The sequence below is a fragment of the Budorcas taxicolor genome, chromosome 5, assembly GCF_023091745.1.
Source record: "Budorcas taxicolor isolate Tak-1 chromosome 5, Takin1.1, whole genome shotgun sequence".
In the NCBI taxonomy this organism is placed as follows: Eukaryota; Metazoa; Chordata; class Mammalia; order Artiodactyla; family Bovidae; genus Budorcas; species Budorcas taxicolor.
The window spans coordinates 73,734,587-73,747,927 of record NC_068914.1 but is presented as its reverse complement, the minus strand read 5'-3'; the positions used below and the strand labels follow the sequence as shown (position 1 = coordinate 73,747,927).

At 42.5% G+C, this 13,341-nt stretch overlaps 1 protein-coding gene across 1 annotated transcript; it reads left to right on the top strand.

Moving 5' to 3' along the window:
• The first annotated feature begins 12,592 nt into the window (after positions 1–12,592).
• LOC128048099 (putative methyltransferase-like protein 7A) lies at positions 12,593–13,105 on the top strand. The gene has a single exon (XM_052640545.1). The coding sequence runs from the start codon at positions 12,593–12,595 to the stop codon at positions 13,103–13,105; it is 513 nt and encodes a 170-aa protein (XP_052496505.1).
• The last annotated feature ends 236 nt before the right edge of the window (positions 13,106–13,341 follow it).

Genomic DNA, 13,341 nt, shown 5'->3' with positions numbered 1-13,341 from the left:
CTAAAAAATGTAAGTTACTCTGTCCTTAAATTAAAAATGGAAGAGGAATTAGACAACAAATATATTTTTATCATTGGCCAACTCTTTTATATTCCATTCTGATGGTATTACAGTTTATAATTCATATTTATTGTTTTACTATGTCCACGATACTCCCAATGATACCTGTAGGGTTCTTCCTGTGTTTCCAGGGGCCAATAAACCTTAATTGTTCAGTACATGCTTGTTAAATTATCAAAAGACTAATTGGCATTGGATGGCTGAGACAGCAAGGGTCTAGTTCTTCTGACTCCTTATATTCTGCACATTCAAATGCTCCCTAACCAGAGAGACTCCCACGATAAAGACGACAACAATAATAAGGCAAAAGGCTTCCCTTTCAGCCTCAAACACTCCACTCTTTGAAGATGTCACTCCCTGTCTTCCTTATATAAACAGGATTCATAAAGACAATGTCCTCCACTCAAACCAAGCCAGTATCCAACTTTCAACACTATGCAAGTCCTAAACTGTCTTTGCTGCTGCTAAGTCGATTCAGTCGTGTCCGACTCTGTTTGACCCCATAGACGGCAGCCCACCAGGCTCCCCTGTCCCTGGGATTCTCCAGGCAAGAACACTGGAGTGGGTTGCCATTTCCTTCTCCAATGCATGAAAGTGAAAAGTGAAAGTGAAGTCGCTCAGTTGTGTCCAACTCTTAGCAACCCCATGGACTGCAGCCCACCAGGCTCCTCCACCCATGGGATTTTCCAGGCAAGAGTACTGCAGTGGGGTGCCATTGCCTTCTCCTAAACTGTCTTTATCCAAAGCTAAATAACTAAGCTTCTCTCATGTGTGTGTGTACTCGAAGTCGCTCAGCTGTGTCTGACTCTTTGCAACCCCATGGACTATAGCCCACCAGGCTCCTCTGTTCAGGCAAGAATATTGGAGTGGGTTGCCTTTCCTCCTCCAGGGGATCTTCCAATCCAAAGATGGAACCTGAGTCTGCAGCGTCTCCTACACTGGCAGGTAGGTTCTTTACAACAAATTAGTTCTGAGAATCTCTCTGCAATGCATATGAGGTGTTTCAGAAACGCTTGATGAAGTCCCTCCAGACCAGAACCTTTCCTTTGGGAACTTCTACTGCAACTAGAAAATAAAATGGTTGGAGCCTCCTTTTCACATTCCAGGTCTGCTCTCAGGTGGGCAGATTCCCTGGGCTGTTATGTACTTACTTGCTGGCTACTTACTTAGTTCACAGTGTGGGGCTACCTCCTCCTTAAGCTGCTTCTTCATTGTGCAGGCTCGGTCTGACTTTTCCCAGTGCCGCTCCTGTCTCTTGCCTCTATATATGGAGACAAGTGCGCCTCCCCTTGGTTAGACAAGGCCACTTACCCTGCTCTGGGCAACACATTGTTAAAGACACCACAGGGAATTTCAAGAAGCAAACCACACCTTTCAAAACATAATCAAATTTCATATTTGACCTGTCGTGAAAAGGAAAGCATCCTATATCTTCGGGAGCTTCCAAGGAGGCTCATAGTAAAGAATTTGCCGATCAATGCAGGAGACAGGAGATTTGGTTCAGTCCCTGGGTTGCGAAGATCCCCTGGAGGAGGAAATGGCAAACCACTCCAGTATTCTTGCCTGGAGAATTGCATAGACAGTGGATCCTGGTGGGCCACTGTCCATATGGTCGCAAAGAGTTAGACATGACTGAGCATGCACGTGTATGTTTGCCACTCCTGGATATCAGCCAACAGTTAATTACATTTAAAAACTTTTATTACAAAATTTCATCTGTCTCATTTTGCAGGTGCGAGAGGCCCAGAACAGCCATAGCACCACAAGATGAAGAAGATCCCTTCCTTCCAGGACCGGAAGCCATCTCCTTACAACTGACCTATCTCTTCGTCCTTGTTCTACAGCAGACAAGTTCCCTAAGGCAGCACTGCCTTAGATTGGGTTGGGCTCAGTTTGCCCCCCTTCATGGAAAAATAAAAGAAGAAATATGAAATCACCTAAGAACTAACCTGTTGCAGGAAAACTCCCTATTGTAGTTTAGGACTCCCAAAATAGGAATTCACTTTACAAGGAGACTCTGTCATAGTACTCCTGTGGCCTTTACTCAGGAACTGCTCCCAACATACACACTCCAATCTTGCCTGCTAGGTCCCCAATGCACTTACAGTAACATTAATGGAATTTTTATTATGTGTCAAGTACCATATTTAGGACATTATAAACAAGAATTGCTCTTCACAATAAATTTGTGAGGCAAGGGCTATAATCTTTATTTTGCATATTAGGAACCTGAGTTTGAGGGAGGTTAAGTAATTAGCTACTTAAGGAGGTAAATTAATTAAAGTTAATTAATCTAACAGCATGTTAGTGGTAGAGTCAGGCTTTGAATAAAAATTTGTTAGATCCAAAAAGCCAGCACCCCAACTACCATATCACAGTGCCTCATCTTACACGCCTAAAACAGTTTCCTGCCATTCAAATCTCTAGCTCAGAAATAATTTCTCTTATAAAATCCTATTTGTGTAAGTTCACTGAACATTTCACATTATCATAATAGCCAACTGATTTCTAAATAGATGTTAATATGTATCTGTATCATGTGTGGTTTTATTTAAATAGGAGACTTTTTCTCCCATGCTCACTTCCCATCCACTCTCCCAGTATTCTTTTTCACGCTTTTTTTCCCCCCTGAACAACTCCTTGAAATTAACTCCTCCATGCATGCCTACTCAGAAGTTCAGTACTGTCTGACTCTTTGCAACCCCAAGGACTATAGCAGGCCAGACTCCTCAGTCCATGGGATTTTCCAGGCAAGAATATTGGACTGGATTGCCATTTCCTCCTGCAGAGGATCTTCAAGACCCAGGGATCAAACTCAAGATCCCAAGACCCCCAAGATCGAACAAGAACCACATCTCCTGTGTCTCCTGCATTGACAGGCAGGTTCTTTACCATTGAGCCACCCAGGAAGCCCCCTCCTAAGTCTCTCACCCCTCCCTTTCTGTTGGAGGACAGAGGGAACAAAACATACCCATCAAACTGAGATGGCATCTTGAGACAGGAAAGCAAGACAGGCAGTTCCATATAATCATGTTTCTATTTATTATATGGTAACTTACTCACAGGGTGGGATTGGGTGAACAATGATCCAGAAGACTTCAAAACTACATTCCACAACTGTCCATTGAGACAATTTTATTGTTAAACTAAGGTATGGAGGTAGGTGCTCAAAACAGGACCTGTATTCCTAAGTCAAGAATTATGAATGGGTAACTAGTCTCATGGGAATACATCAGCAAAGGTTGTCATTGAGGATCAACAGAGCATAGGGGCTACCTGATCCTAATGATTTTTAAACTACACCTATTAACTACAAAGCACTTGACCACAGAGAAGTGAGTAAGAGCACAGTACAGTCCTGGAGTGGGTCAGGGTAAAGACAAGAGGAACTTGGGCGTGATGGCGTCAGTTATGCTAATAGTTATACACATTTCTTACCTGGAAAAAAACCTTATTATTATTGTTGTTTTCTTGAATTGTTATTATTATTAGTTCCATTAAAACCCCTCCTCTATTGGAGCATTTGCTGACTCCCTCCTCCAGGCAGCATTAGCCCCATATCCTGTCTGGTACACAAGCACTTTTTACTCTACTCTAACACCAACTCATTCTGAATGCATTTATTGAAAATCAATTACCTACCAGGCAGAAGATGGGTGGAACAGACACAATACAAATAATATAAACACAGACCCTTAGTGGGTTAATGTTTTATGCTTTCTTCTCCCACAAAAATATGAGCTTCTCAAAAGAGGAAATTATCTTTGTACACCTGGTGTTAACAAAGTCCAGATATATAAGAGGTGTTCCATAACTATGTATAATCCCATTGTTTTAATATGTTATGGCTCAAGCAGTGAGGACTAATAACTAGGTTATATCTGTTAATATTTATGTATCTATTTCCAAAATTGAGTCTTTGTATGTTTGTTCAGTTGCTAAGTCATATCAGATTCTTTGCAACCCAATGGACTGTAGCCCACCAGACTCCTCTGTCTATGAATTTCCCAGGAAAGAATACTAGAATAGGTTGCCATTTCTTCCTCCAGGGGATCTTCCCAACCGAGGGACTGAAACTGAGTCTTGTGATATCTTTATCTATCCTTAAGTATTCCTCCTTGTGATTATGCTGGAATGTACTAGAAGTATCCCCTGTGAGAATGAAGGACTTATTACCCCTGTTTCAAGTGGGAATGCTGTTGGCCTCAGGCATGACCTCTTATGCCTCTCTTAGGCAGCCCACTTCAAATAACTGATCTAGGTGGGAAGATGAAGATTCGCCCCTCTTTCCCCAACTAGGGACAGCTCTTATGGTCGGCTCAACCTGTATCCTACATCACAGTTCAACTCCTGTGCAGACTGCTTCCTTCCCTTCCTTTATCTCAAGATTACCTCCAAATAACTGACTGCCTCCATCTTGAAGTTGGTTTCCCTTTTCACTACTTACTGCATCCAGAAATTAATGTATCTGAAAAAATGATCTGCACTCCTCTAAATCTCCAACACTCTTTTTTCCATCCTTTTGTGACTCCCCCTCCCCCTAGAAATTACTTTCTCGTTAGCTAAATGAGATCATCGCCAAGTAGAGTCAGAAAACCCCCTAGCTCTTCAACTCTCTCCATCTTTGGAATGTGATACCATTCCTCTCACACCGCTTTCTTTGGCTTCCATTACGCTGTGCTGTTTGAGTCATTCTGTTTGAATTGTTCTCTCTCCTACCTTCACTGGGACTTTCTTCCTCCTACTCCTCACATGAAGGCATTGCTTAGGTTCACTCCTTCGTCCTCTTCTAATTTTAAACAACCTGTCTGCAGTTTCAGTGTAATAACACTGAGGACCCAATCAGCATTAGAGACATTCGTGGGGCAGTGAGAGTAAAAATGGCCTCTTAAGGGTAAAACAGACCTGGATTCCAGGTCAAGCCAACTGAGAAACTGTGGGTAAATCATCAAATCTTTGTCGTTTCTTTACCTGAACTGAGTCTGACACCAGCCTCACAAGGATGCTCCCTGTATTTCCGCTCTCCTGATGCACCGCTGTTCCCTTCTCCTCCCTGTCTGTTCACATGCCGTGCCTCTGCTGCAGCGTTCCGGCTCTGCCCAGCCTCCATCTAGCTAATTCCTACTTACCACCAATGTCTCACTTTGCCTTTATAAAAAATAATTGTGTTTATTTATTTTATTTTTGGCTGTGCTGGGTCTTCTTTGCTGCACAGGCTTTTCTCTAGTGGCAGAGCTCAGGGACTTCTCTCCAGTTGCAGTGAGCAGGCTTCTTATTGCGGTGGCTTCTCTTGTTGCAGAGCGTGGGCTCCAGAGCACGTGGGCTCTGTAGTTGCAGCTCCCCAGATCTAGAGCACAGGCTCAACAGTTGTGGCTTATTGGCTTAGTTACTCCATGGTATGTGGGATCTATCCAGATCAGGGGTCAAACCTGTGTCCCCTGCACTGGCAGGCGGATTCTTATCCCCTGTACCAGCAGGGAACTCCCTGATGTCTCACTTCAGATGTTCCTTCCTCTAGGGAGGACATCCCCGGTGGTCCAGTGGTGAAAGTTAAGTCACCAGTGGCCCTGGTAGTGAAAGTAAAGTCTGATGCTAAAAAAAAACAATATTGCATAGGAACCTGGAATGTTAGGTCCATGAATCCAGGTAAATTGGACATGATCAAGCAAGAGATGTTAAGAGACTTCTCAGGAGGCACTAATGGTAAAAAACCTGCCAGACAATGCAGGAGACATAAGAGATGCAGGTTCGTTGCCTGGGTTGGAAAGATCCCCTAACTAGGAAATGATCACACACTTTATATCCAAGCAAGTATTCTTGATCCATTCAGTATTCTTGCATAGAAAATCCCATGGACAGAGGAGCCTGGCAGGCTACAGTCCACAGGGTCCCAAAGTGTTGGACAAGACTAATGTGACTTAGCAGGCATGCAAGCAGAAGACAACAGTGAACATCAACATTTTAGGAATCAGTGAACTAAAATGGACAGGAATGGGCGAACTTAATTCAGGTGGCCATTATATCTACTATTGTGGACAGGAATCCCTTAGAATAAATGGAGTAACCCTCATAGTCAACAAGAGCCTGAAATGCAGTACTTGGGTGCAATCTCAAAAACAACAGAATGCTCTCAGTTCACTTCCAAGGCAAACCATTCAATATCATAGTATAAGTCTATGCTCCAACCACTAATGCTGAAGAGGCTGAAGGTGAAAGATTCTGTAAAGACCTTCTAAAACTAACACAAAAAAAGATGTCCTAACCAAGGACCCCATCCAAGCCACAGGGCCCTAGTAGTGATAGCACTGAGTGCTAACCACTGGATCATCAGGAAATTCCCTTGCTTTGGTTTTAGATTACCTGTGATAGAAACCCAATTCAGACTATGCTCAAAGGGAAGTAAATCACACATAACACAATGGTATAATGAGTTTGGACAGGGCTTCATCTGGGAACTCAGATAATATCAACCAAGCCACTGTCCACTTATCTCTTTCTTTCTAACTCCCTCTTGCTCTGGGCTCTACTTCAGTCCCAGTGTGGTTTATCCCCAGACAGGTTCTGCCTGCATGGTGGGACGGTGGCCACCACCTGCTCCGGGCTGGTGGAATCCTCACCACTAGCAAATAGATTATCTTTTCCCTTATTGCTCCAGCAAAAATCTCAGGAGGGCTCTGTCTGACACCTGGCTTGGGTTATGAGTCAAGTATCAAACCAAAAATAGTGGTGAAGGGTGCCTAGGACACAAGCTGACCATTGGAGTTAGAGGGTGAGTCACTCGGAGTAAAAAGAGGTTGGGAGGAGTCTTCTCAAGAGGTAGGGTCAGAGATTCAGAATGACCAAGTTTCCAAAACTGAATAGGTTAGTTGAGAAAGACATCTCAGTCTCTTCTATTTAATGTCACCAAACAACATTAGAATGAGGACACACAAGCACATATGTTTGTTTCACTTATTTCATTCATGTAATACAGTATTGAGGATCTACTCTGTGCCAGATACTATTCTCGACACTGGAAAATAGCAGTGGTTAAGACATACAGGGACTTCCTTGGCATAACAGTGGTTAAGACTTTGTCTTCCGAATGTAGGCTGTGTGGGTTCAATCCCTGGTTGAGGAGCTAAGATCCCACATGCCATATGGCCAAAAACCAAAACATAAAACAGAAGCAAAAGGAGAAAACTGAAAGCATATCAAATATCTTCTTCACCACAGTGGTATGAAACTAGATATTAATTTCAAGAAGATTGGAAAATTTACAGCTATAGAGAGCTTAAAAAAACATGCTGTTGAACAATCAAAGAGTCAGTTAAGAAATCAAAAGAGAAATTGAAAGATACCTTGAGAAAAATAAAAAAAGAAATATGAACAAAGCTAGTGGAGGTGATGGAATTCCAGTTGAGCTGTTTCAAATCCTGAAAGCTGATGCTGTGAAAGTGCTGCACTCAATATGCCAGCAAATTTGGAAAACTCACCAGTGGCCACAGGACTGGAAAAGGTCAGTTTTCATTCCAATCCCAAAGAAAGGCAATGCCAAAGAATGCTCAAACTACCGCACCATTGCACTCATCTCACACGCTAGTAAAGTAATGCTCAAAATTCTCCAAGCCAGGCTTCAGCAGTACATGAACCGTGAACTTGCAGATTTCAAGCTGGTTTTAGAAAAGGCAGAGGAACTAGAGATCAAATTGCCAACATCCGCTGGATCGTCAAAAAAGCAAGAGAGTTCCAGAAAAACATCTATTTCTGCTTTATTGACTATGCCAAAGCCTTTGACTGTGTGGATCACAATAAAACTGTGAAAAATTCTGAAAGAGATGGGATTACCAGACCATCTGACCTGACTCTTGAGAAACCTGTATGCAGGTCAGGAAGCAACAGTTAGAACTGGACATGGAACAACAGACTGGTTCCAAATAGGAAAAGGAGTACGTCAAGGCTGTATATTGTCACCTTGCTTATTTAACTTCTATGCAGAATACATCATGAGAAATGCTGGGCTGGATGAAGCACAAGCTGGAATCAAGATTGCTGGGAGAAATATCAATAACCTCAGATATGCAGATGACACCACTCTTATGGCAGAAAATGAAGAGGAACTAAAGAGCCTCTTGATGAAAGTGAAAGAGGAGAGTGAAAAAGTTGACTTAAAGCTCAATATTCAGAAAACTAAGATCATGGCATCTGGTCCCATCACTTCATGGCAAATAGATGGGAAAACAGTGGAAACAGTGGCTGACTTTATTTTCGGGGGCTCCAAAATAACTGCAGATGGTGATTGCAGCCATGAAATTAAAAGATGCTTACTCCTTAGAACAAAAGTTATGACCAACCTAAATAGCATGTTAAAAAGCAGAGACATCACTTTGCCAACAAAGGTCCGTCTAGTCAAGGCTATGGTTTTTCCTGTGGTCATGTATGGATGTGAGAGTTGGACTATAAAGAAAGCTGAGCGCCGAAGAATTGATGCTTTTGAACTGTGGTGTTGGAGAAGACTCTTGAGAGTCCCTTGGACTGCAAGGAGATCCAACCAGTCCATCCTAAAGGAAGTCAGTCCTGGGTATTCATTGGAAGGACTGATGTTGAAGCTGAAACTCCCATACTTTGGCCACCTGATATGAAGAGCTGACTCTTTTGAAAAGACCCTGATGCTGGGAAAGATTGAGGGCGGGAGGAGAAGGGGATGACAGAGGATGTGTTTGTTGGATGGCATCATCGACTCAATGGACATGAGTTTGGGTAAACTCTGGGAGTTGGTGATGGACAGGGAGGCCTGGCCTGCTGCGGTTCATGGGGTCGCAAAGAGTTAACAACTGAGTGACTGAACTGAACTGAACATACCAAAGCTTATGGGATGCAGCAAAAGCAATACTAAGGGACAAGTTCAAAACAATAGATGCCTGCCACAAGGAACAAGAAAAGTTTCAAATAGCCTAATTTTATACCTCAAGAAACTAAAAAAAAGAACAAACAAAGCACAAGATTAGTATAATGAAGGAAATAACAAAGATCAGAGTGGCAATAAATAAAACAGAGCCTAAAAAGACAGTAGAAAAGGTCAATGAAACTAAATATTGGCTTTTTAAAAAGATCTCATAGACAAATCTTTAGCTAGGCTCATCAAGAAAAAAAGAGATGACTCAAATGAATAAAATCAGAAATGTAGAGAGGAGACTTTACAGTTGATACCACAGAAATACACAGAATCGTTAACTGACTACTATGAGCCAACAAATTGGTTAACATAGAAGAAACGAATAAATTCCTAGAAACATACCACCTACCAAGACTGAATCATGAATAGAAAATCTGAAGAGATAGATTACTAGTAAGGAGATTAAATCAGTTAGGAACAATCTTCCAACAAACAAAAGTCTAGGACTAGAGGATTTCACTAGAGAATTCTATAAAATATATAAAGTATTAGTACCAATCATTCTCATACTCATCCAAGGAACAGAAGAGGAAGAAGCACTTCCAAATTCATTTTACAAGGACAGCATTATTCTGATACCAAAACCAGACAAAGACGCCACAAGAATTTCTGCATTTCTTAGCATACCATTAAAAAGACAAGCCATGGAGTAGGAAAACATATTTGCAAATCACATATTTGATAATGACTTGCAAAGAATTTCCAACACTCAATAAGAAAATAACCCTATTTTTAAATGTTCAGGGAATGCTCGGGTGGTCCAGTGGTTAGGGTGCCACACTTCCACTCCAGGGGGCGCAGGTTCAGTCCTTGGTTGGGGGAACTAAGATCCTAAGTGCCACGCAGCATAGCCAAAAACAATAATAATGATAATAATAAATAAAATGTTCAAAAGATTTGAACAGATACTGCAAATAAGATACATAGATGGCAAATGAGCCCATTAAAAGATGCTTGATATCATTAATCACCCGGGAGATGCAAATTAAAACTACAATGAGGGACCACTAGACATTTTTTAGGATGGCTAAGATTAAAAGGATGACCACACCAACTGTAGGTGAGGATGTGGAGCAACTCAATCTCTCATACACTGCTGGTGGTACAACCACTTTGGAGAACAGTTTGGCATTTTCTTTAACAGATAAACATGTACCTACCAGGTGACTTACACATTCTACTCATAGGAATTTATCCAGGAGAAAGCATATGTACATATATAAGACTTGTACACTAATGTTCACAGTAGCTTAGTTTTTTTAAGTATATTTATCTATTTGACTGCATTGAGTCTTTAATGCGGCACATAGGATCTTTGTTGTGTCATGCGGGATCTTTTGTTGCAACACAATGGATCTTTCCTTGAGGTTCACGGACTCTTTAGTTTTGACTAGTGGGTTTCAGGCTCAGTAGTTGTGGCATGGGGACTTAGTTGCTCCCCAGAAACTTAGTTGCCTGACCAAAGATCAAACCTGATTCCACTGCATTGCAAGGTGGACTCTTACCCACTGGACCACCAGGAAAGTCCCCATAGTAGCGTCATTTGCAACAGCCAAAAACTGTTAACAACCCAAATGTCCATCAACAGGTGAGTGGATAAACCAATTGTTATAGATCCATACAAAGGAATACTGTTCAGCAGGAAAATCAACGGATGAATGCAACAATATGGATGACTCTCAATTATGCTAAATGAAAGAAGCCAGACCAAAAAAAGTAGATATTGTATGATTCCATTAGCATTAAATTATGGGAAATGCAAACTAATCTCTAGCAACAGAAAACAGATCAGTGGTGGCCCAGGAGCAGGGCGGACAGGAAAGAGGGATCACCAAGAGGCAAGAGGTATTTGGGGGAGGTGATAGGTATATTCATTACTTTGACCAAAGCAATGATTTCATGGGTGTGTACATGCATGAAAACTTAACCAAACTAGACAGCTTAAATGTGTGTAGTTTATTGTATGTCACGTCTACCTCAAGAAAGCTGTTAAGATGGTATATATATTTATAAAATATGTGTGGGTATAACAAATAATAATGGCTTACCTGGTAGCTCGGTCTGTGAAGAATCTGCCTGCAAAGCTGGAGACCCTGGTTCCATCCCAGGGTAAGGAAGATCCTCTGGAGAAGGAAACGGCAACCCACTGCAGCATTCTTGCTTGTTAAATCCCATAGACAGAGGAGCCTGGTGGACTATAATCCTTGGGGTCACAAGAAACACACAAATTAGCAACTAAACTATGGTAACAAATAATGAAACAACAGAACATTCTTTGTATCCATCACCTGGTTTAAAAAGTAAATATCATTTTTGAAAATTTCTATGTTCCCCAACCACCCTAAAACCCACGCTTTCTTATTTAAAACATATGTATGTCTGGAAACATTTTTTGATGTAAATAAGCTCAGTAATGTAGTACATGCATGTATATGTGTGCTAAGTTGCTTCAATAGTGTCTTACTGTTTGTGACCCTATGGACTGTAGCCTGCCAGGCTTCTCTGCCCATGTGATTCTCCAGGCAAGAATACTGGAATGGGATCTTCCTGACCCTGGGAAAGAACCCGCATCTCTTACCTCTTATTGCACTGGCAGGCAGGTTCTTTACCCCTAGCAACCTGGGAAGCCCCAGTAATGAAGTGGTTTGGCACAGTTTGAAGGTGAAATTTGCCCTTTAAAAGATGGGGGGGCTCAAAATAGTGATTTAAAAATACTCCCATTTTTGGATTATAATAATAATAATAATCTCGGCAGACAGCCTCTGCCGAGAATGCAAAAGGGAAAAGTCTTGCTAACTGTGACCAGACAGGCACATGCTCTCATTTCTTTTTTAAAAAATCGAGGCATAGAGGGGCAAGATGGAACGGAAGTAGGAGGGGGCATGTAGTAATAACTAGGCTTTGGCATTGGCTTGCTGGTGTGGGTTTTAGCCAGGCTTCACCTACAGATCGTTTTCTTAGGTGAGGTCACTGGAAAACAGGCAAGCTGTGAGTACACTCTGCATTTAAAATTGCAGCAGTTGTCTCCAAGCAGGAATGCTGCTGCTGCTGCTGCTAAGTCGCTTCAGTCATGTCCGACTCTATGCGACCCCATAGAAGAAGGCAGCCCGCTAGGCTCCTCTGTCCCTGGCGTTCTACAGGCAAGAACACTGGAGTGGGTTGCCATTTCCTTCTCCAATGCATGAAAGTGAAAAGTTAAAGTGAAGTCGCTCAGTCGTGTCCGACTCTTAGCAACCCCATGGACTGCAACCTACCAGGCTCCTCCATCCATGGGATTTTCCAGGCAAGAGTACTGGAGTGGGGTGCCATTGCCTTCTCCCCAGGCAGGAATAGGGGGGTTGTAATCAGCTTTCCTTCTAAGGAAAAGCTGGGAACCTTCTCATTTCACTTCATGAAAAATAAGCCATGAGGCAACTTCTGCCAAACATCTATTAATCGGATAAAACAGGTCTCTTGCCCAAGATCTGACATCAGCTGTGTATTTCCAGCACAGCCAGTTCTTTCCTCTGCAGCTGATTGACTCTGGAGTGTGGCCAGAAACCTACTTCCTGCAATTAAAGGAGTCAGATCTCTAACCGTTGACCTGCTTTCTGAGTGATGGCACTTACCATTGTTATCCTCCGGCTGGCCGTCTGCATCCTGGCATTTCCCATGTACCTGCTGGACTTTCTGGACTTGTGGAACTGGATAGGCAAACAGTGGTTCCCCTACTTCCTGGCAAGGTTCACTGTGACGTACAACAAACAGATGGCAAGCAAGAAGCAGGAGCTCTTCAGCAACCTGTGGGAGTTCACAGGCCCCTCTGGGAAACTCTCCCTGTTGGAGCTGGGCTGTGGCACCAGGGCCAACTTCAAGTTCTACCCCTCTAGATGCCAGGTGACTTGTGTTGATCCCAACCCCAGCTTTGAGAAGTTCTTGATCAAAAGCATTGCCCAGAACCCACACCTGCAGTTTGAGTGCTTCATAGTGGCTGCCGGGGAGAACATGCACCAGGTGGCCACAGGCTCCATGGATGTGGTGGTCTGCACCCTGGTGCTCTGCTCGGTGAAGAACCAGGAGCAGATCCTCCAGGAAGTGTGCCGAGTGCTAAGGCCGATGAGTATGGACTGAGAAGGGCTGCTTAGTAGCAACCACCATCACCAAGGGCAGTCCTCTCAATATCAGTAGATAAAACACCCTAACATAAAAGTAAAGCTACTAGAAAAAATACTGTTGAATTTTTTAAGAAAAAATCTTAGAGTGCAGAAGAAGCTTTAAAGAAATAGACTGATTATACATAAATAAATAAAATTTTAGAACTCCTTCAGGGAAAAGAAATAGACTATAAACAAACTTAAAGTACAAAA